The 25,089-nt window shown below is 33.3% G+C and overlaps 1 protein-coding gene across 2 annotated transcripts in view; it reads right to left on the reverse strand.

Annotated features, from left to right (window-relative positions):
* Positions 1 to 233: 233 nt before the first annotated feature.
* Positions 234 to 25,089, reverse strand: part of LOC126753638 (mucin-19) — a 34,947-nt gene continuing 10,091 nt past the window's right edge. Inside the window, exons 2-8 of one of the 2 annotated variants that reach the window (XM_050465289.1) lie at positions 18,991 to 19,256; positions 18,348 to 18,879; positions 17,544 to 17,682; positions 16,555 to 17,484; positions 15,619 to 15,875; positions 15,321 to 15,492; positions 234 to 7,655 (exon numbers count right to left, since the gene is read on the reverse strand). In XM_050465289.1, coding sequence (XP_050321246.1) covers positions 6,029 to 7,655; positions 15,321 to 15,492; positions 15,619 to 15,875; positions 16,555 to 17,484; positions 17,544 to 17,682; positions 18,348 to 18,879; positions 18,991 to 19,256 — 3,923 coding nt within the window. In that variant the 3' untranslated portion in view covers positions 234 to 6,028. Of the gene's footprint in view, positions 7,656 to 15,320; positions 15,876 to 16,554; positions 17,485 to 17,543; positions 17,683 to 18,347; positions 18,880 to 18,990; positions 19,257 to 25,089 lie in introns of both variants that reach the window. The other variant, XM_050465287.1, reaches the window with a different exon arrangement.

Raw genomic sequence — 25,089 nt, forward strand, 5'->3', positions numbered from 1 at the left:
GTGACTTTCAATTCACATCACTTCGCGGCGTGAGCGTCGCACAAGCACTGGCCAGGCACGTTGCTTGCTTTTCTTATATAGATTCAACTGGCTCCCTTTAGGTCACCTCATGACTTGTTTATGATTTATTTTTGTAACTCACTTCTTTAAAAAAGAGCCAAAATCTGTACTTATCGTTTTCTAATTTACTCAATTTGTTTTTATTGCTTTCCAAATATTAATAAAACGTACTATTATATGTATTTTTAAATTTTTATTCATAATATTTTAATTTTTGTTTTTTTTTTTTTTGTTTTTTCGCTTACAAGTTTTATATGCACTGGATCTCGATACATTTAATTGTTAGTTTTTGGTTATATGCTATAAATATTGGTTTTTTATGTTAAATGAAAGGTTTATAAGCAAATAGTTGTGGATTTTAAATAAAAATACGTTTAAAAAATATTATTTTTTGAAACTTCATTAAGGTGTAGAGCACAATAAAAGTTTGCTGATTGAAGGCAGTCGAAATTAATTTACAACATATTGGCAAAGGAAGAAATATGTATTGAAAATAATAATAATAATAAGTTTAAACATTATTTTTGTATGACTTTGTCGACACTGTACAAACATAAGAAAATTGTTTTACAATATTTACTACATGTCAGTATGTATGTATGTATGTATATATATATGCTATGTATTAACGTTTGTTTACTTACACTTTTCTATGACTAATATGTTATTAGTGAGTTTGTACAACAATTTAAGGCAATTTATATGAATGTACATATGTATTATCTTTAATTCTATATGCATGCATATGAGCTAAGGTATTTATGTATTGTATGTGCTCATGTCACTATGTATGTATGTAAATTTTTTCTTACTTACACTAATGAGTTTTAATTTATTTTATTTATTTTTTTTGTTATGAAATGATTTATTTTTTATTATAATAGAATATTAAACACAGGTGTTACTTTTATGTATGAGCTTGTACATATGTATGTATATGTTTGTTGACTGATTTCTATTTTAATATAATAATTTAAAATCATTGTAGTTAATACTGGGTAGTCGAAAAAGTCTTTTCGTATTTCTAATCAAACTTCAACTTTTTTGGTGATTGGTAGCACTGGAGATATACGACTGCAACGACATCTATTGACAAAATACGAAAAGACTTTTTCGACCTACTCAATAAGTATAATAACTGTTTACAAAAAACGGTCTTAATAATTCTTCGAATATACATATTTATATGTTATACATATGTATATATGTTGATAATAGTAATGATAATAATGCACAGGTGATTATTATCCACAGAATGATAGGCATGTATGCCTGTATATATGTATGTATGTATATAAAAGGGTTGAACATAAAATTTATATTTAACGCGAGTTTGTACATATGTATATCGCTTAATTTAACATATAATGTGATTGCACTACAAAATATTGCAAATATAGTAAAAAGTTCATATATGTGTAAGTACATATATTTATGTATTTTAATGTAGCATGTTCGCCACATGTGCACATTTCTAAGATCTCATTTTATTTTATTTAAACAATAATTTTTTATTGTGTATATTTTCACTTTTTTTGTTTTGTTTTTATATTTACATAATTAGTACTACAAAATGTAAATGTTTTTGTTTCAGTTATTTTCTAGACATTAGGTACTTTCAGTTAATTATTAGATTTATTTTTCACAAGTCTAAATACTAATTTTTTTTACAAACAGTACGCATGCAAGTGTCTGTTTTTTTGTTTTGCGCAATATTCCCTCAACTATTGCGGTTGTCGTTTTTTATTTGAATAAAAAAAATGTATGCATATTTTTAAATAAACTTAAAAATATTTTTTATTTATATTTTTTGATAAAAAAAGTTATTTATGTTTTTTAATCAAATAAAAAATTATTTAAATTTTCTAATTAAAAAAGCTCTTTAATTTATTAAAATATATCAATTGTTATTTTTTTAATGTATAATGACCGTGCATATTCGATACAATTTGACATAAGACAATAAATATTTAAGGCATCTAAACCCATCAGATCTGGACTGCCTAATTATCAAAAAGAATTATCAAACAAAAAGTTGGATATTATCATCAGAAACTAATCGTTTATGGACAAAATGTTCAAATTTTAAAGTTTTGGACTCGGAATAAATAGAGAGATACTCGGAAATCCTTCCACACCGCATTTCAACACCCTCACTTAGGAGAAAGAATAATTTTGACGATTTCTCCTCAAAAACCGGCGATTTGCATCACATTTTTAATTTTTTAAATTTCTGTGTAAATCCAAATTTATTTTTTCTGTAATAAAAATATGCCCCATGCGATTCTGCGAATTTCTGCATTTTTATATTTTCTCTACGACCAGTAGTTTAGAAGTTATAAGCATTTTTGTATTCGGTGGCTGCTTGCTACATGCTCCTGGTCGCCTGGTAGAAATCTGAGATTTTGGCACCAAATTAAATGCAATTTTTCTGCAGCGGCGGCGGGATGCACCAAAAATTTGCGTGGGGCGTTGCATACGCAAAGGGGCCAAAATTGGAACCCGGAAGCGGGGCATATCACGGACCGGAAACCGGAACAGGGTATCGACCGGAAATGGAATAACGGTACCACACTTCCGGTCCGAAATCAAACCGGAAGTTGGCAACCGGAAACGGAAGTTCTCGACCGGAAATGTAGTTCCAACCGGAAGTTGTGGACAGGATAAGCACGGAAGGAAGCAGAATAACGGTATTCAGTGGTCACGGAAATGGCATAACGGTATTGTATTTCCGGCCTGATTTTCACACCGGAAATTAGAAACCGGAAGTGGCACCCGTTTCCGGTTAGATCCCGCACTTCCGTTTCCGGTTGTCGACTTCCGGTTTGGTTTCGGACCGGAAGTGTGGTACCGTTATTCCATTTCCGGTCGATACCCTGTTCCGGTTTCCGGTCCGTGATATGCTCTGCTTCCGGGTTCCAATTTTGGCCCCTTTGCGTATGCATTGTATATGCCCGCATCCGTGTTCCCAATTTCGCCCCTTTGCGTATGCTGCAAATTTGTAGTGCATCCCGCCGCCGCTGCAGAAAAATTGCATTTAATTTGGTGCCAAAATCTCAGATTTCTACCAGGCGACCAGGAGCATGTAGCAAGCAGCCACCGAATACAAAAATGCTTATAACTTCTAAACTACTGGTCGTAGAGAAAATATAAAAATGCAGAAATTCGCAGAATCGCTTGGGGCATATTTTTATTACAGAAAAAATAAATTTGGATTTACACAGAAATTTAAAAAATTAAAAATGTGATGCAAATCGCCGGTTTTTGAGGAGAAAATCGTCAAAATTATTCTTTCTCCTAAGTGAGGGTGTTGAAATGCGGTGTGGAAGGATTTCCGAGTATCTCTCTATTTATTCCGAGTCCAAAACTTTTAAATTCAAAGATTTTGTCCATAAAAATTGTGCTCCTTGATTTGCTTCCTTTCATTTAAAACATAAAACCAAATCCTTCAATTGGACAGATCAGAACTTCGTTTGGGAAGCTGAGAATATCTAGAGTAATAATAAAGGCTCGATTTTTCAGATTTTTTAAAACGTAAATAAAATTAATAAAATTTTTATGATAGAAAATTCTCAACATGCATATTTATACTAAATTATGGTATGTGAGTTTATTTTTTTATTAAAAAATATTATTTATGAAACATTTGAATATAAGATACCTATTTCTATGTACATATAAATGTCAATAACAACAATTTGAGTAAATGCTGCAACTTTAAATGATTTCAGTTTCATAAACCAATAACAATCTCTATTAACAATTTTAAAAACTCAGAAAATATTCAAATATTTAAGAATTCATAACCTCACATTATTTAGTTTGAATCTTCTTCTTCTTTATTGGCATAGACATCGCTTACGCGATTATAGCCGCAAAAGAATTCAGTTTAAATATCAACAATTATTTGCACTTCTTCATAACATAAATTCAATTGAATTAAATTACTTTTGATTCTTAATACGAAATATATTCATTGCGCTCATGATGTGATGTTTTAATATTATAAATTAAATTTTTAGTCAGTCAAACATTTTTAAAATTTAATTTCTTTAAATAAAAATAAAATCGTTACGCATTTTACAATAATTTTATTCTTATAAATAATAAATATTTATAATAGAAGGTTTCAAACCGAATTTCGCATAAATTGTCTACTGCTGAAGTTCCTTTAGGACTCCTAAAACACTATCTGCTTAAATACAAAATTTCATTAATGTACTGTAAATAATAGTTTAAAAATATTTATGAAAATATTCATAACAATGCCTAAAACTGAGAACTTGCTAAGTTATTGTTGACTCTCGCAGCTCCCAGTTATTAAGAGGGTATTCTTGTCTAGAAATAAAAAACACATACTTTTTTTTTATTTTCAAATTTTAATTATACAAGAACATGCTACAAGAGGATTTTTTAAAATTCAAATTGTTATCGGAGATTTGCTATTTTGCTGGCCCGGCGTCCCAACAGTTTTGGCCGGAAATAAACGAACAAAAGACTTTGCGGAATGCGTTTTTCCCAGAACTGTCTTTAAAGATACCCATGATTGCACCGATTTAACTGAAATTTTTGGAGAGTCTTTTTAATGAAATTGTCTATATCTGGAATTGGCCATAACCACAAATTTAAATTTTTACTATTTTTGAAAAATTCGAAAAAATTTAAAAATTTAAATTTGGAAATATTCGAAATATTTTTGAAAATTTAAATATTTAAAATTTGAAAAAAAATTTAAAATTTTTTTGAAAATTTGAATTTTTGAAAAATTTTGAAGTTGTACGCAAATTGTTTTTTTGTTCAGGCAGTCGCCGTTTCGTTAAAAAATTGAAATTTTTTTATAATTTCAGATACTCTTATTGCGATATTATTCAATATTAATATTTTTTCTGTGCCAGTTTGCTGGGTTGAAATCTTAGGTATGGCCACGTGCCAAGTTTATGGGACCTCTCACTTTATCAGCTGCTAATTTTTTCTTTTATTGTTTTTTAATTTTTTTGATTTTTCCTTGTATTATTTTACTGTTAATAAATACTAATAGAAAATTGGTTAGTAAAAATATCAATTGCCTTCTTTTAAAACACTTCAAAAATTACCTGAAAGTCATGCCTCTAGACTAGAATACCCCTTTAAGCGAATTCAGAAAAAAACTACATATTTTAACATGATCTCGCAAATATTCACTGATACCTTCTTGCTTTTCAACTTAATAAAATTTTTGATTTCTTAATTAATAATAATATATTAATAAAAAAAATACATGCATAAGGAAATGAGTAAAATTTATTACATAAAATATTGCATATTTTTTATTGCATTAAGAAAAATTCTCATTTACTCCTCCTTTGAGTGCATTAATTTCTCTTGATTCTGCTCAAAAGAAACAATAACAAACGCCAAATTGTGTGTCAATTGTTCAAGTGACGGCGAGATAGAGCTAGTTCGAGAGAATGAAACCTCTTGTAGCTCTGCAGACCAGCTACACACTACTCTTATATTTCGGGGCATCAACTGTTAACTCACCTAAACAGTGGTGAGTTACAGAGATCTCGTGCTAAATAATTTACAAAAACGACAAAAGTCGACACGAACGCATAGCAGCACGTTTATCAAGTCATAGTGATACAGTTATGTGCGTTAACATAAAAGTGTCTAAGAAATTATTTGAAATTATTTAACAAAGGATGCGTTTAGACAATATGAACTTAGCTTGCTCATTATAAATAAGCCACCACTTGGCTTGCGGTATCATTTACACACACACACATATTTAGTTGCATGCATTTACCTACAGTTTATATGCATATGTATATGTTTACGTACGTTTACATTACAATTTTTATATAAATATTTTTTTTTATAAATAATTTTTTTTACAAATATTTTTTTTATATATAAATATTTTTATATATATATATATACATAAATAAATTAAATAATGACGTAACAACTAAAAGCACCTGCGCCGCACTCAGTAACTGATTTTCTTGCGCAGCTTCAGTTTTGTCTCGCGCTCGACCGCCAACACCGCCGCCGCAGCATAGCGCGCGCCACTGCCGCGCTGCAAATACAAGCCATGCGCCGTGTTGGACGCCGTCGGTGTCGGTATGCCCGATGTGGAAGTCGACGACGCCGACGAAGCAGTGGATGACTCGAGCATGGTGTTGTTGGCGGACGTTGGCGCCGGCGCTGCGTTGGTTAAGTGATTGCGCGTGCGATAGCCGCCAACATGTGACACCGTGCGGTTGCTGCCACCAGCACTTAACTCAGCGCCAGCAGCACCACTGCCACCGCCGGCGCAACCACTTAGCTGGTTGTTGTTATTGTTGTTGTTGGCGTTATTGCTCCCACTTGCGCATGTGTTGTTGCTGTTACTCTGCATTGTCGCATTGCCATTGCTGCCAGCTGTTTTGCGCAGCAGTTTCGTATTGTACTCATCGCATTTGTCCTTTTCGAGGCGCGTGCTGCTCAGCGAACGTTTGTTGCGTTTCGTGATGCCCGTCGGGATGCCAGTGGGTGAGGCGCGCGCAGCAGCTGTTGTTGTTGAGTTGGCGGCGGCTGGTGATGTGTTGATCGCATCGTAACTGCCGCCGCGTCCGCTGCCAGCGCCGCAATTGTTGTTGCTACTCAGCCGGTTTGTATCTAGAGGCGGTGTGGAACGCAAATTTTCATTTATTTGTACATTAATATTGTTATTATTATTATTATTGTTGTTGTTGTTGCTATTATTATTATTAATATAGTTGATATTATGCTTATTGGCATTACTGCCATGACTATGATGATGGTGATGTCGCTGATAATAAATATGCGATTTTGGTAGCGAAGTCGACTGTGTCACTTTATTGTGCGCAAAGGCACTGACGCCGCTCGCATCGCCGCCCTGCAATGGATTCGAATTTAGATCAAGCGTTGCCGAAACGGAACGCGCGCCACCGACACCACCACCACCACCACTACAACCAGTGCCACCACCGCCGCCGCCGCCAGCGTCTAATGGCGTGGAAGCCGCCGTAGTCGTAGCGCTCGAAATTGTCGGTATTGCGGACGCGTCGCGGTAGTAACGCGCTGTTACAGTTGTGCAAGGGGGCTCCACAGTCGCGCCAACCGCGGCAGCGCCCGCGCGATTATAACGTATACGCGAGCGCCCACGCAATGTCATGTGATGATGTGGCGCGCGTGAGGCGCCGCCACGTGTTGGTGGTATTGTAGCGCATGAGCCTATACCGCTGCCGCTACTGCTGGCTGACGTTGTCGTCGGCGCGCCACTCACATCGATAAGTGCCGCGTTTGCGCGCACCACCGGTATCTTGCTCTCATTCATGCCTGCTGTGGCGACATTCAATGTCGAACTAATCAAAGTGTTGTTGTACGTTTTCGTTTGCTTATTGAGACTGCTCAGCGTAGGCGCGGTGACATCGTGATGATGGTGGTGGTGATGATGATGCGGCAGCGCACAGCCGCTGCTAGTCGTCGCCGTTGTGTTGTTGCCTGTTGCCACATTTCCAATTGCGCTGTTGCTATTGTTATTGTTCAGCTGTTGCTGTTGTTGTTGCAGTTGTTGTGTTTCCGCTTTGCGTAAGTGCATAAAACCCATTCTGTATATTATTACAACATTGTTTGGTTGTAACGGTTTTTTTGGTTAAGGGAGTTGCGGATGAATTTGTTTCATCGGTGCGTTTTCAATTAGTAGTGGAACAGGAGTGTTTAAAGCAGCCCCAGAAATACCGTAGAATATTTATAGTAATATATATATATGGATGTGCGCAGGTATTGTAGTAGTTTGCGCAGTGGAAGTGAAAGAGAGAGAAAAAGTAGAAGAATATCTTTGGATTAATTCATCTTTCATATACGATGGTTTTTTCTACTAGTCTAATCTTGAAACAGTGTTGCATTTTCTTACTTTTAAGCGGCAGAGGGCTTATGCAAAGCAATAAAAATGATTATAATTGTAGCATATTTTCTAACAATTAAATAGTTAGAAATTTATTATTATTTAAAATTATATTATTATTATACTATTAAAACAAATATATGTTTTGATTCCTACTTTTAGTGGCCGGCTTAGCTAATCAGGCAGCAAATACTTTTCATTTTATTTAATAATAAGCTTTAAATTATTTTTTTTTACTAAGAAATTAAATTTTTACCAACTAAACTCAATTTTGACTAAGTCTGTATTTATGATAAAAATCGGTAATTAATTTGCGCCTAATTTTATGATATTTTTTTTAATTTTTCTCAACTTTTTAAAGCACTTCTTTTGTCTTATATTTAAAAAAATAAATTTTTACCAGCTAAAGCCGATTTTGCATATAATAAATAGCAATTAATAATTTGCGCCTAATTGTAGGCAATTATTTATTTTTAACCAATTTTTTAAAGCATATCTGTTTTTTATATTTTATTTTCGCATATTTTTTCTTGAATACTTTTTTATGTTCTTTAATACATTACTTCGTAAATTTTTTCTATTTAATATTTAAAACTCAATAACTAAAGTGTTGAACATTTTTATTAAATTCAAAATATTCTTGACTATATTTAACTTTCAATAATTTTTTTTTTATTAAGAAATAAACTTTTAACTAACTAGGTCCAATTTCCACTAGGTCTGTGTATATTGTAAAAAAGGCGTAATTGATATGCGCCTAAATGTAAGCAACTATTTCTATCTATATTCAAGTTATTAAGGGATTCATGGGTTTACGGTTTTCAAAAATCGAATTATTTTATTATCTTATTAAATTTTATAACACCTGTAGAATATTGGCCAAATTTTCAAGTTGATCCGAGTAATAGTTTCGGAGATACAGTCCTGAGAACTTGTTCGTCGACTTTAAACGCATTTTTCTCGAAACTATGTGTTTGAAGTCTGTTAGCGGAAATTCTCGAGATCTTCATGAAATTTTACACAGGTCTTTGATAAAAAATTCCTAAAGACTTGGACTAAGGATTTTCTTTTTCGATTACAACTATTTGAAAAAAAATGGCGCGAAATTTTAATTTAATTTGTAAAAGTGTCTGCCAAAAATTCAATTTCCAGCTTTTCTTTTTCCTATTTTTAAAAAGGATGTATTGTAGTCTTGAAACAAAACCAAAAATCCAGCACCCAAGCTAGTTTGCCCGGAACTAATCGAGCAAAAGAATTCACGTGAAAAGTGTTTTTCTCGAAACTGACTTTTTAAAAACTATATCCACGATTTCGCAGTTTTTACTAAACTGATTTGCATAAAATTTTTAGAGAGTCTTCTTTATAGACTTGTCTATGTCTGAAACTATCCATATTCCCAAATTTAAATTTTTATTCTTTCTTAAAAAATTGGAAACAGTCAAAAAAGAAGTGTTAAAAAAAAAAATTTCTTACCAGCATTCGCCTTTCGTGAAATTGTTTTTTAACTATTCCGTATAACCAGGATTGCGACATTATTCTAGATTAATTTTTTTTGGTTTCAGATTTCTCGCAATACCAAAATCATGGATAAGGTCACGTGCCAATTTCAGCTGCCACTTCATCAGCTGCTAATTTTTAAAATTTTTTAAATTTTCAAATTATTTTACTTTTTTTTTAATTTTTTCCCGTGCTCTTGTAATGTCAATAAATAACTTAAAAAAATGATAGTATACATATTAATTTCCTTTTTCGAAAATTACCTGAAGGTTAAGTCTCTGAACTAGAAATCTTTAAACCTTTAACTTTTTTATTTTTTTTCTTGCTATATCAATGAATAACTCATAAAAAATGGATAGTAAAAATATTTACTGCCTTTCTTACGACCCTTCAAAAATTACCTGAAGGTCAAGCCTCTAGACTAGAATACCGCTTTAAAAATTTTTAAAGCATCTCTTTAAATTAATTGTCCATGAATACCTTTTTCAGATTTTTTTATATTTATTACTTCAAAAATTTTTTTTTGAAAAATTTTGAAATTTTTTTTTGAAAAAATTTTGATTTTTGTTTTGAAAAATTGATTAAATTTTTGTTTTGAAAAACATTTTTTTGGTGATTTGGTTAAGCTTCAAAATGATGTATATTTGAGTGCAATATTTCATATTTTATAAACTTTTATTATATATTTTATATTTTTCTTATATAAACGTTTGGTTTTATTTATTCTTTCAATTTTTTTAATAAAAATGCAACACTGTTTCAAGTATTTTCATACATAAAAATAAAGAGCCCTCAATAGCAAAAACTCAATGAGTTGTTGCCTCATTGCTGAAATGCCAAAGCCGAAAGCCGCAGGAAAACGGGACGGGAGCTTGGTAGGTGTGAAAGAAGAGCGAAAGGACTAGCAGAATTAGCACAAACTACTTACAAAAAAGAACAATCAAATAAAAATCAATGCACGCAGACGAAACAACCATACATATGTACAAATGTTCAATATAAAAAACGTACCAAATGCTTCAAAGGGGGAAATAAAGGATTTATTTACAAAACAAAGTTAGAGGAAACAGCGATGCCATACAAACTCAAATGCAAAAGGACGATTAGAAAAACGTTTGCCAAAAAGTATGTATGTAATGCCGAAAAAGTGTTTGCATGAACAAAAAAACAAATTCATAATTTGGTTGCGGTAAATCGATTTGGTGTTTATTAATAATATAATTGCTGGTTTTTATTTGATTTTATAAAAGTATTAATATTTCATGCAAATAACGCTTATGTAATTGTAAATATTAATTTTATTAATTTTTAATGCTAATGCTTAGCTGCATACAATGTTTAGCTAAAAACTATATTTTTTAATTTTAATTAAATTTTCAATTTTTTTTAAAACAAAGAACCTGGCAATAATATAAGGCGTTATAAATATGACTGTATATTATTTAATTACTATAATTATTGATATGTAAATATTTTGGGAAAAAATCTAGACTAGCTGTAGAAAGCGGGGAGATTAGAGATAAATTTAACTGAAAGCACGCTGTACAACTGTTTTCGATATAAGCGCGATATTTATATCAAATTTGAAAAATTGCAATTTTTTTAAAATTCCAGCTTTGCTGGAAGCTATTTTAGACGTGTCGCGCCATAATAACTAAGGAAGGCCGCATTATGCGCTGTTTTTATGGTATTCTGGAAAATGTTTAAAATCGGAACTAGCGATATTCAGTTCGGTATTTTTTTTTATAAAAAAATGTGAACATTATTTTTAACCTTAGATGGAATTGAAAATAATTTATAATTAATTTAATTAAAAAATTAACAATTTTTAGTATTTTTTTTTTTTAATAAAAAATGTCAACATTTTTGTATCTTAGATGGAACAAAAAAAAAATAATTAATTTAATTATAAATTCATAATTTATACTATTTTTTTTTAAGTAATTTTTTTTAAATATCGGAACTGGCAATATTCAGTTAGGTATTTTTGTTTTTGGAAATTTTCATAATTTTTAGTATTTCGTTTTATATAAAAAATGTCAACAATTTTTATAAATATTACATAGAATTTAAAAAAAATCAATAATTTATTTATTTAGGAAATTAATAATTGATGGTATTTTTTAAAATTAAAAATATTCATGTTTTTTAAACAATCTTAGACGGAAAAAAATAAAAATAAATTTTATTAAAAAATAAATTATAATTTTGGTATTTTTTGAAATAAAAATTAATTTTAATTTTATCAAAAATATTAATAATTTTAAATTAAAAATGCCAATTTTTTTTTTTTAATTTTAGACGAAATAAAAAATAATAATAAATTTTATTGAAAAAAATTTTTAATTTAAAATAAACAAATTTTAGACCGATAAAATATAATAATAAAAAAAATAATAAATCATTTAATTAAAAAAAATATTAATTATTAATTATTATTTTTTGAATTTAAAATTTATGAAAAATACCACAAATTATTATTTTTTTTTAATTATTATTCTTTTTTATTAAATTTAATTTTTTTTTATTCCGTTTAAGATATTTTTTTTATAAAAAATGTCAAAACTATAACTAACTCATCTTGGCTCAAATTAAAAAATAAATAACTAAACAAAATTGACCTAGAAAATTGCAATTTTTTTTTTACTTTAAAGAACAACAATTTATTTAATAAAAAAAATATATAAATCTTACTGAATTATGTGTACAAATAAAACTCAAGCATTTTGTCTGGGCTCATTCGGAAATTATTATTTGTTATACATACATATTATTATAAGCGATATTTTTTATTGCTATCGAAAAGGTAAACATTTTTTCATATTGTTAAATTCTCTTTGTAACCATTTTTTCTTTAGCCACATTCTTGTAATGCCAATTTGGCGTCCTAAATTACGTGACGAACGGGTTTCACGATTAGACAAATGCTTGTTACTACTAATTTTCTCAATTACCGTTATTGGCATACTTAACTTGCTTGCATTGGAGCGCACTTGCTTGTGATTATGATTTGAATTTTGCATAGACTTGATTGCATAATATTTTTGCTTGTTCAGTGCAGCCTTCAATTCAACGCGGTGGCATTGCTCGATTATTCTTAAAAATTAAACCGGCCGTTAGAATACGTAATAGGCTTAAAAATTAAGATATAAACGCGATAATAAAGAAACTATATAGGCTGCTGTTATAATAACATATTTGTGATTTGTATGGGCGTGGCTAGTGGTAGATTTTTGGTCGGTTTTGGTATATTGTTTATGTCTTTTTGCTAAATTAAAATTTTCTTTTGGCAAAATCTAATTTTTTTTATAAATATTTGCTTTTAATAATTCTGAAAGCGAAAGTTGTTTGCTCTTAAATTGATTTTCTACAGTGTTTTGTGTAAGGCTGACTTCGAAAAATGCAATTTTAATAGAAATTAAACATATTTATAATAAAAATCGTTAAAAAAATATAATTACATATGTACATATTATAAAGTATGCATTTATTTATATACATTATGCATTTATGCTTGTAAAAAATTAACTTATTATTTAGTACTATGGAATAATTGCTTAAATATTGTAACTTTTTTTAACTGCTTTATTAGTATTGGAGCGTGACTATAGTGGAGTGTTTTATACTTTATTAATAATTGTATTTCACCTAATATTAATATGTTATTTTAAATATAATTATTTAGCTTAAAGTTGGGGAAAGCACTGCATATAATTATTTGGTTTTGTATTAAAATTAAAAAACTACTTTGGGAAAGAACAGAAATCGGAAATATTATTGCACAGTTACGCTACGAAAACACAAAAACATTTATTAAAATATCGACACATTGTTTCGTATATCAAAGGCACAAAGTATAAAATTTGAATATAAAAAAATATATTTTTTGGCGGTAAACAGTTATAATAGTATATAATATATATATTTTTTATATAAAAAATAAAATATATGTATTGCTTTACAAGCAAAAAAAAGAAAATGTCCCTAACTGACACTAAAAAAATAATAAGTTAACTGTTTTTTTTTTTTTTTTTTTTTCAAATAAAAATTTTAATTTTTTCAAAATATACAGTTACTGACATTTAAATAGAATCAAAGGCAAAAAATTTTGGTATAGAAAATATTTTTTTTTTGGCGATAAACAGTTAAAGCAGTATTTAAAAATTTTACTTTTTTGTATATGTGACCTGGTCTACGAAAAGGGGGCTAACGTGCGAAAACTAGTTTTCTGGGAAAAGCTGTTAAAAATAATCGTCAGTTTCTCGTTATCTCATTAATTTTTCTCCTTTTTTTTGACACCAAAGCCTCCTTTTCGTAGACCAGGTCACATATACGTAAATAATAAATATAATATTATTGCAGCTAATTTTTTTTGTATTTATAAAACATTGCTTTTATTTTATTTTTTTTTAATGAAAAATAAAAAATATTGTATTTAATTTTTTTTTAATTTTTTGTTATATAAAAATAAAGTATACATATGTATGTATTACTTTACAAGCAAAAATTAAGAAAAACAATGAATTTCGCTAACTGAAACTAAAATAAAAATAATAAGTTAAATTTTTATATTTTGTTATTCACATTTTAATGACCAACATTAGAAAGTTTCATATTAAATTTTTTCCTCAAAAAAATAGTATCTATATCGTCGTGGATGCTATTCATTCATTGTATATAACGGTTAAAATACGATGTTCTGACTACTCTTATAATATACTGTCCAATTAGATTTCGGATATTACAAGTAGTTTCAAAAATAATTGCCTGTATATTTTTGCAGCTCCCTAAAATTTTTTGCGTCCGCGAACGTGTTAAGTACTATTTGTTGAAGAAATGGGGCGAGGTAAACATTGCACGGCTGCAGAGCGTAAGCTCATTAAAAAATTTGGGAAATAAACGTTTATACCCAAAGGGTAGTTATAACAGTCTACTATTTACGACCTTTGGTTCCGTGATTCTATTTTATTGTCAATTGAAATACCTGACAGTTCTTCTAAAAGTTGTCTGCTGATAATAATTAAATTTATATTAAGTTATATTTGCTTTCGAAATGTTTAAAATAATTTTTATCAACTATAAAAATTAATTGTTTCTTTCCTCCTAAGCATTGTGTTAACACTCTTTGAAACATTGAGAAAAAATTTTTGATTCTATTTTATTGTCAGTAACTATATAATTATTTAAGAACTGCATTTATTTTTATAAAACAAAGCTGCCATTGCAATTATATATATTTTTTATATATTGTCAATATTTCTTTAAAAGCATGCCATTAAATTTTTTACTATGTAAAAATAACATTCAAAATTTTAATAAATTGTACAAATATTATATAATACAAATATTTAAAAATTTCGTAATTTTTTTTTTTTTTAGAAAAAAAAAACACTGGCTCGGGCAACTGTGTTTTAAAAACGCGAGAAGGCCGAAAATTCTATACAAATACAGTAATTTCTCTTGTTAAAGAAAGTATTCTTAATAAAAAAAAGTATTTACATTACAAAACAATGTCGAATGAGCGTTACATACAACAACAAAAGCGCGCATATGCAGGATAATTGGAATTTTGCGTTATTTGCACTCGGAAATTATCAGGGAAGCGGTGCGTTATTGTGGTGCATTGTGTTGGCAAGTGGTGATTTGCAAGGCAACAACATGTTTTGGTTTGTATGCATGATAGCCGCTTTCATTTAAAGTTATGCTAATGATTTTTAAATTATATTTATTATATTTTATTTTGTTTTGTGTAATTTTTGCATGTTTTTATTTTGTTTTTGTTTGTTTGGTGACTGTTTGGTTAGCGTTGTTTGTTTGTTTTGCTTATTGTTGTTGCACATAATTTGTAACGGCACTTTATACATGCACTTACCTCTTGCTATAAATGGCCAGACTGCGCGCACGCGTCGTCACGCTGCCACCGCCACCGGGTAGTGTCGCTGCCGCAGCTGCCGACGTTGCTGTTGTGGTCGTTAGAGCAGTGCCACCTTCACCACGTGTGCCCGGTGCACCAGTTCCGGTTGTTACCGTTGTCGTGTGTGTTGCTGTTGTTAGAAGGTTAATGAGGTTATTATTAGTGCGTGTGTTATTATAATGGTTGTGGTTAGTGTTATTATTGTAGTTGTGGTTGTTAGTGTTTGTGTGTGTATTAAATACAAATCGATTATTACAATTGTAAAGATTTTTGTTGTTCAATGCCGCCGTTGCTGCCAGCATTGCCTCATGCGCCACCGCTGCCGCTGTAGCTGCTGCCGACGCCGCTGCTGCCGTTGCAGCGGCCATACTTTGACAATCTGCCTGTCGCAATGCATGTGGCAGCGCCATTTCTCCCGTCCCAGCAGTTCCATGTGCACTCGACATTATGTTGGTAATATTGTTGCGGAAGGGCTGTGAACGGGCGCGCATATGGCGTTCCAAATCAACGGAGCTGTTGTAGAAGGAAGAAAAGATGGATTGTTATTCTGTGGATCACATAATTCAGATTCCAAAAAAAGTGAGAAATCGGAAAATATGAGAAAAAAAGATCTTAGCTCCAGAATTTCAAAACAGCCTTATGAAAATAAAAAATTTCTGTACAATAGCTTGATTTTGATCGCTCTCAGTTTGTTGGTAGCTACATATATGCTATAGTGGACGGTACCAAACAATTTGTTGTCTTCTTTTAGGAATATACATCGTCAAAAAAAAGTTTTTCATACAGAAACTCGATTTTGATCGGTCAGTTTGTATGGTAGCTTTTTTCTGAGATTGTACCGTTGCCTTGGTCAATATTTTGTTCCACATTTCCCGAAGATCTGTCGTCAAATAAAAAAGTTTTTCCATACAGGAAGTTGAAGAAATCTTTGCAAATAAAAATATTTTCCCTACAAGGACTTGATTTTGATTAATCAGTTTATATGACAGCTATAAGTTATAGTGTTTCGATATCGGCGGACTAGATCGGGTATATACAAAAAAACGCGGACAGACGGATATGACTAAATCGACTCAGCAACGTCATGTCGATAATATATATATTGTATACATTTTATAGGGTCTCCGAAGTTTGCTACTGGGTGTTACAAACTTCGTGATATCCTGTTCAGGATCTAAAAAATTTAACTTACTATGCATTGGCGTTGGTGTTGTTGCCACGTGAATTATGCTGCGTTGTCAACTGTTGTTGTAATATCGTTGGTGGCGCCTGCTGTGACAGCTGTTGCACTGTTGTAGGCTGGTGTGTTTGTTGCTGATGTTGACGACGTAATGCTTTGATTTGATTTAATTTATCGCCTTGCGTCTGTGAGTTTTGCTTATCAATTGCGGCTTGTGTCATTTTCACCGTCGATGCGATTGTCGGACGCTGCGCTGCCTCCAAACCAATGCAGGGTTTCTTCAGTTTCTTTTCGGCATAGAGCGGCTCAGCGCCGCCAGCGGGTGACACACGCGTAACAGCTTCGCTTACAGCGATGGGTGGTGTGCGCCGTACCGGTGGCGTTGGCGGTTTTATACTGTCTACCAGCGAATTTACCGCTGCCGCGGAGGCTAGGGTGGTGCCAACATGTATTGTTGGTGATTTGCGTCGCCTCGTTGATGCTATATAAGTGGCATTGGAATTATCTGTAGTGTCTTCATCATCGCCATTCTCCTCCGTGATAGTGGTATCTTCATCACTGACGCTGCTCACATTCGCATTGCGACTATCGGCTTTGGCCTTATCCTTGGAACGGCGATTATGGGTCGTGAGCGTTGGCATGGTCGTTGTTGTATTGTTCGTAACGGTGTTGGCGGTAATTGGTGAACGTGCACGCGTTGTTACACCCGTTTTGACGTTGCCATTGGCGGATATCTCTTCGCTATCGTGCAGGTGCATTGTATCCACCTTTTGTGATATACCTTTGACGCAATTTTCTTTGGTTTGTGTCAACTGCGGCACACCACCGGTCGACAGGACTTGTTTCAGCGCAATGCTGTAAATGCCATACTTGTGTATGGGACACTGCGCACCAGAACGTTTGCGCATGCGCTCACCTTCGGCCCAGAGCCATGCTTGTTTGCTTTGGAAGGGAGAAATATGATATATAATATGAACAATATAAAAATATTTTAAATTTACTCTTCCATCCATTGTTGTTGGTGGCCAATAACTGAGCCTGGCCGACACAGTCGTAACCAGGCGATAGCTTCCAGCGCTGTAAAGTTATAATGCTTCATAATGTAGGCGCCGATAAGGCTGCCAGTGCGACCAAGACCAGCTGAAAATGTAAATTATATTAATTATAGCTACATTTTAGTTTATGACTATGTTCAGATATTTCGCAGTATAGGAAATTGAGCCAGCCTTTAGACAGCTTAACCTATCGGGCCCGGCTAAAAAATGTTATAAAAGTATATCGATTTTATAACGGATCAGGTAGAAGAATACAAATTGAAATTTGGCGTAGTAATTTCTCCAAGAGGGGAAGAAGAAGGGGAGGAAGACCTCCACTCCGTCAGAAAGACCAGTGGAGAAGGACCTGGCTTCGCTTGGAATCTCGAATTGGCGCCACATTGCGCAGAAGAAACGACTGGCGCGCTGTTGTTAACTCGGCCTTAACTGCGTAAGCGGTGTCTACTATCAGTAAAGAAGAAGAGTTTCTTCAAGAAATGGTTTCTTATTGAAGAGCTTGAACCTGGCGACTAAAGCCCCTAAATTAGGCAACGTCAGCAGATTGTTCTTGTTGATGTTGTAGCGGCAGAAACTGACGGGTTGCCAGTCCTTGACCGCATAAAAATTCGTGTCCGTTCCGATTACGTAGACCCAACTGTTGTGGAAACGGTCGGTGGAACGGACCTGTTTGCTCCAGCAGGTCAGAATTTTCTACATTTTAGTGCCCAACTATTAGGTTTTCTAACTAATTTCCCCAGTTTCAATACTCACCTTTGCAATGCACAGCTATGGCACCCTTCGTATTCTCGCATATGGTGAGGAATTTCTTCAATATCAAATCACTCGGCGTGCTGCCATCGATGAAGAACAGATCCTTATGATCGAATCCGGCATTTTCGAAGCTCGACGCATGATAAACCTTCGCATTCAAACGTATCACAGTGGTTACATTGTTCTCATGGAAATATTCAAAATAACGTTCGGGCGAATGACATGGATAACCGTTCGGCAGTGTTTTCGACTTCTGATGCGGACCACAAAAGGCAATAAACTTTTGCGGCACAATCCAATTGAAATCGCCATTCTCAACACGTTCGAAATATTCATATTCCTCCGCATCGAAATCGTCAAAGCTGAAGAAGCCAGCTTTCAGCGACTTGTAAACAGCATTCAAGCAATCAATTAGCGAAATCTTATAACCACTTGGCCCAAAAGAGGCATCACAGAAACGTGTGTAGGCGGGTATATCGCCAGCGACTAGCGGCCGATAGGCATCCATCGGTAATTTGTTTAGGTAGATGATCTACAAGTGAAAAGCAATTATACTCTAATACTCAAGTACATTACATATACATATATAGTATGTATGTATATATAGTAGTTATAAAGAAAATGTGGCTTGCTTGCGACTTACCGAGTATGAGCCAATCAAATAGGCGGCATTTAGACGCTTCGCCGCATTGAGCGTTGTGTAGTGTATGATTTTCTTGTTGGCATGACATTTTGCGGTCAATTTGGAATTTAATTTTTGGCAGTATCTATATAGCATGCAAATATTGAGTGGTCCAAAATCATTGTAAAAATTCTCATAAATATATTCTTCATCTATGCTGAAGTAGTGTGTGTTGGGTGTGCTCTGTGGTTTGATATTCTTCTTGAATGTGACAAAATACAAACGATCTGCAAAGAGTTCAAAGAAATAAACACAATTTTATTCATAAATTATATATTTATTAAAATAGTTTTTATAACCGAATAACATTAATAATGATTTATCACCCAAATTCTATAAAAATTGTAGATTTTCTACTCGACTTGCACTCCTGCTCTCTGAAAGCACTCGTCAGCAACTCAGTATAAGGGAAGTGTGAGACGGCATTTCAAGCTCCTTACGTACAGCTACAAACGAAACCATTGGTTTTCGGAAAATGCAAAAAGAACAGCTGGTGCGATGAGGAGTGTCGTGCCACAGTGGAGAAAAAACAAACTGCCTATCTCGCAACGTTACACTCGACTACAACACGTGCGGGATGGGATAGATATCGAGAGTGGAAGAGTACGAAGAGCTTGACAAGCTGGCCGATCGGTGTAATACTCGAAAATTCTACGAAAAGATGCGGCGACTAACAGAAAGTTTCAAGACCGGAGTATACTCTTTTAGAACCCCCGAGGTGATCCAGTGACTGATGCCCAGAGCATAGAAAAATTATGGAGGGAACACTTCTCCAGGCTGCTGAATGGCAGTCAAAGTATAACACCAGGAGATGGTAAACCCGATTCCGCAATCGATGACGACGGAGCAGACTCTCCAACGAACGACCATGAAGAGTTTCGAATAGTTATATTAATAATCTTGCAGACCTCAAAAAAAACATCTTCTCACTGCAAAAATGAGGTCTAACCGACGACAGTGGGCTAAGTACCAAAAAATGTGGATCTCTGCCGAATGGTAGAATGTTATATTTTCGGATGAATGCAAATTTAATATATCGGAGCAAATAGAGGCCAGAGGGTAAGTCAGAGAAATGAAGAAGGCTTTCAGATGAATAATTGTTGAGTATTGTAGAGCATTCTCCATACTTAATGATATGTGGAGCTGTCACAAGTCAAAGAGGTTCCACGAAGATTTTGTGAATGTTCAACAATAAATGTACATATGTATACCTGTTAGTGATCATGTGAAATACCTGGGGTTACACATAGATAGAAGGCTTACCTGGAAATATCATGTAAAAGCGAAAAAAGAACAAATTAATATTAAATTGAGAAGTCTTTATTGGCTTCTGGGTAAAAAATCTGTTCTTTCTCTTGAAAATAAACTGCTAATTTATAAAACGATCATCAAACCTATTTGGACTTATGCGATACAAATATGGGGCACGGCAAGCAATTCAAATATTGAAATAATACAGCGCGTTCAATCAAAAACTCTCAGGTCAATTACAAAAGCTCCATGGTATGTTTCAAATCATACTATTCACAGAGATTTAAAAATATGCAAAGTGAAAGATGAAATAAAAAGTTTAGAGAAAGATACAAAATCAGGTTAGAGATCCATCCCAATCCTTTAGCAGTGGCATTACTACAGGTACCCACTACAACAAGGTTAAAAAGAAAAGACATATTAAACTTGTAAACCAGCACGCATGCACGTAATGTAATTACATAACTTTAGCACAAACTAGTGTATGATTATGTTATTTTAACATAAAGAAAATAGCAAATAATTATGTAAATTAGTATGAATGTAGTTTGGATTTTTATTTTTATTATACTGTCACTAAACAGAGGGTCACTTAATGAAGTAACACTCACAATTTGTTTGTACCTTAACAGCACATTTACTTATTGTCTATTAACATTAAGACAGATTGTAAATTTAACTTGAAAAAAAAAAAAAAAAAAAATAAAAAAATTGTTTGAAGTGAGTTGTTCCGTTCCCACAATAGAGGAGTTATCGGCAGTAAAATCGGAGGTTCTGTTTCAGAACGATTCTGTACCTTGCCATCGAGCTGATTGTGTAAGATAGACACATGTTTTAAAATACTTGGGATGAACTTAGAATTTTCAAAACAAGTTAGAGTGATCTTTGCATTGTGTTTGATATTTCAGATTATTAAATTTAAGGATGAAATGAGAATAAAGTGCTTGGATGGCGCAGCAAACAGCCCGGACCAAAAGGCTTTTTCCTGTGGGGATAAGTAAAGCCTAAAGTCTATGCGGACAATCCCGCTTCGATTTAGGCCTTGAAGCAAAACATTACGCGTGTCATTCGCCAGTCATCAGTTGAAATGCTGGAACGAGTCATCGAAAATTGGACTCAACGGATATACCATCTGAGACGTAGCCGCGGCCAACATTTGAAAGAGATTATCTTCAAAAAATAAATGTGAAAGAATGTTCTTTCGAATGATAATAAAATTTCCCCATTAAATTTAAAGTTTATGTCTTTTTTCTTAAAAAAAAAGCACGGAATCTCGAAATGGATCCCCCTTTAGCTAAGCTGTAGTTGAATTTAATGATTGTTTTTCATTGTTTTTATTAACCCCACATTGATTTACAAAACCACAAACTACTGAAAGGTTAAAACGTTCAAACAATTGTAGTTTAATCTGAGCAAGAAAAAAAAAAAAAACGCGTAGACAAAATACACACGAACACGCAAATTGAGCAGCATAAATTTGGAATGAATACACAAGCATTTAATTCAATATGCCGCAGCATAACAAACAAATACTTTAAGCCGATTGACTCTTTGCCCACACATTAGGTAGTCTAATTGGCATGGCATGGCACACAACAACGCACGCAGTGGTCATGTTCGACAATTGGAGCACATAAAACAATATAACTGTAGTATGGCACGCATTGAATGACCTTGAATTTGTACAACAAATTTAAGCCACTCACTGAAGTCTAGAACGTGAACGCACCCACACTAAGTCGAGCAGCACGGTAACGTAAATTTGCTTAGGCGTTAGTGCAACCAATACCGGCGTGGAAAAATCGAAAAATATCGGAATTTCGAAGTCTGATCTCGAAATGCCAAACGTCTCAGCGGTTGTAACAAAGTGTGCATATACATATGTATGTACTTACATCCATACACAACTATCAACTGAAAAAAGTAAGCTTAAAATTCAACTCGACTGAGTTCGATAATCAACCAACAACATATAAATAGGTATGTATTGAGGTTTATGGCAAAAATACTATATTGCTTACAAACTTTGACAAGAAGTTCAATGTTGTTTGCCGCAATTGGCGTAACATGCAACATGCAAACGACAGCGATTAACAAACGAAAAATAATTCACTAGAAACTAAGCTCTTTTCGCTTGTATAGTATGTGCCACTTGGTGTATGCAGGGATGTGTGAAGGTGCAAAAATTTGCTTTACACATGCTACACAATGCGCACGAATGACTGCTGCAATTGATTGTGAATCGAAGGGGCAAAAATCACCAAAAACAATTCAGGAAACCGCAACTAAACTCAATTTCGGTTTATTAATGCTTATTCATGCATATGTATATTTAGTACAACTGGCAGAAAAGTCAAATTTTACACAATAGAGGGGCTAAACTGACTAAGTAGGCAATTCTACACCGCTTTCTTACTTTTGAGCCTTTGTCAAACCTCAGCTACTAACCGTTTAATTTGAGGAACATATTAAAACAGCAATAACATGCTGTGCAAGTGACAACACGATTAGTTGTTAACATTTTTACAAAGGTTTTGCGACTTTACATAAAACTAAGAAATAGCCGAAGTTTTTTTTTTTAAGTTGTTGGTGACCGTGAAGTGAAGTTGTTCGAGATAGCAGGCATCCTGAATATATCAACTCAACGTGTAAATCACATCATTGTGCAAAGTGGGTGCCGCACGAGCTCACTTTTGACCAAAAACAACGACGATTTGATGATTCGCAGCTGTGTTTGGAGATGTTCAAGCGAAATAAACTCGAGTTTTGGCACGCAATGATAATGGATACAACATGGCTCCAACATTTCACTCTGAAGTCTAACCGACAGTCATCCGATTGCAAAGCACAAGATGAGCCTGCTTCAAGCTAAACAGTCAGCTGGCAATGAATGATTTTAATTGACTTCCTTGAAAAAGAAAGGATCATCGAAAGTGACTATAATATAAATTTATTGGATCTGGATATTAGATTGAAGAAAAAATCGAAAAACGGCCGCAATTGTAGAACAAGAAAGTTCGGTTTCACCAAGCCAATGCACCGTGTCATAAGTCAGTGAAAAGGTTGGAAAAACCCCTGAATTGAGCTTCGAATTGCTTCCGCATTCTCCACATCTGACTCCCGACACTATTTTCTGTTCTTAGATCTCAAAAGAATGCTGGCTGAGTAGAACTGTTCGTCGAATGAGGAAGTGATCGCCGAAACTGAGGCATATTTTGAAGCAAAGGACAAATCGTAATACAAAAAATGGTATTAAAAAGTTAGAGGGTCGCTATAGTCAGAGAGAACTATGTTGAGTAAAAAAAAACGATTTTGCGTTTTGTTTTACTATAGGCGGGGAACTTTTTAACTGACCTGTTATAAGTAGACCGGCATAATACAGAGATCACTCACTTCTTCATCATAAGTAAGAGTTTGGTATTAAAACGTTGAATAATTCATAACTTTTGCATTTTTGCACTCATTCATTTTATAGCTTTGAAATCACTAAAGTTTCTTAGGCTTTCTTCAAAGATAGTGAAAGAATGCCTTGATTTCTTAGTAACATCCTATTTCACGATAAACCTACGATGGGTTTCAGATGAGCTAGCCAGAACGGGCGTCACACGACTCCAGAAAAGAGGGAATTTATATGTTTCTGGCTATTTAATCGGCAAACATCATAAATGATTATTGTAAAAGCTTTCAGAACGAAAGAAAAAGAGGAGACTATAAAACATCATTGTATAGAAAAACAATCGCAACTCCCGGTCGAGGATTCCTTGACGATATTTCGGATGTTGCACAATGCAACTTTTTGTACTTATGAACATAATCAGAAAGACGGTTTAGTTCAGAGTGGAGACAATAGAGCAAAACCCGAACCGAAAAATTACACAGAAAAGACAGATGAATTCTAAAAAAAAAATTCTACTAGAAGATATTGTCCGTACAAAGACTTACGGTCGAAAAAATCCAAATTTGACAAAGAGGCGAAATTAAAAAAAAGTTGAGTTCTAGCCTAAATGTTGATCGTTTTTAACCCTCCAAAATTCGGTTTTTGATCTGACGAATTTTCTCCAAGTAATCACTCAAGCAAATTTGAACGGCTTTAGTACTTTAGAGGACAGTAACTCAAAAACTATTTGAGATGAAAAAAAAACATTTTTTTTTAAATTTCACATAGGGTGTGCCCCTTAAACAGATTAGGCGATGACCATATTTACCACTTTAAAAAGGCATCCGTGTAATTTTAGTGCTTTAAAAATTAAAAATGCAACTCATGTAACTCCTGCAAGTTAAAGATTGCCTGTAATCGATAAGAACTTGCGACACTTGGGTATTTATATACGCTTAGTATCCTATTTCAACGGCAACTAATACGTAGCCACCTAGGCGTATGAGCAACATCCGACTCACACATGTTGAATGGCCGTAAAAGAAGATTTCATCATCAAGATGGCTGGGTATATGTACTATATGTGTGCTATAAAATATTGCTTTTGCGACGAACAGACAAGTAACGGATATACTAAACGAGTATGTTGCTTCTTTGTTAGTCACACCAAGCAGCAAGCAGCAGCAGGTGAATTGACAATTTCGCATAGCTATCAGGTGCCGTAACATTTCAAATAAACTTTTACGATTGCATTGGTAATAAATAAGTGCAGACGTGAGATTTGTAATTTTATTGTTGGAAATAAATTGAAATATTTACAACTCACTAGTAGCAATCTTAATTCAATCTACCTTTTTTATGCTGACGAGGGATAAAGATCATTACGTGTGTAGACACAAACTACGATTTAATTGAGGTTGAGCGGGAGTTTT

Source organism: Bactrocera neohumeralis, chromosome 3, assembly GCF_024586455.1.
Source record: "Bactrocera neohumeralis isolate Rockhampton chromosome 3, APGP_CSIRO_Bneo_wtdbg2-racon-allhic-juicebox.fasta_v2, whole genome shotgun sequence".
NCBI lineage: Eukaryota > Metazoa > Arthropoda > Insecta > Diptera > Tephritidae > Bactrocera > Bactrocera neohumeralis.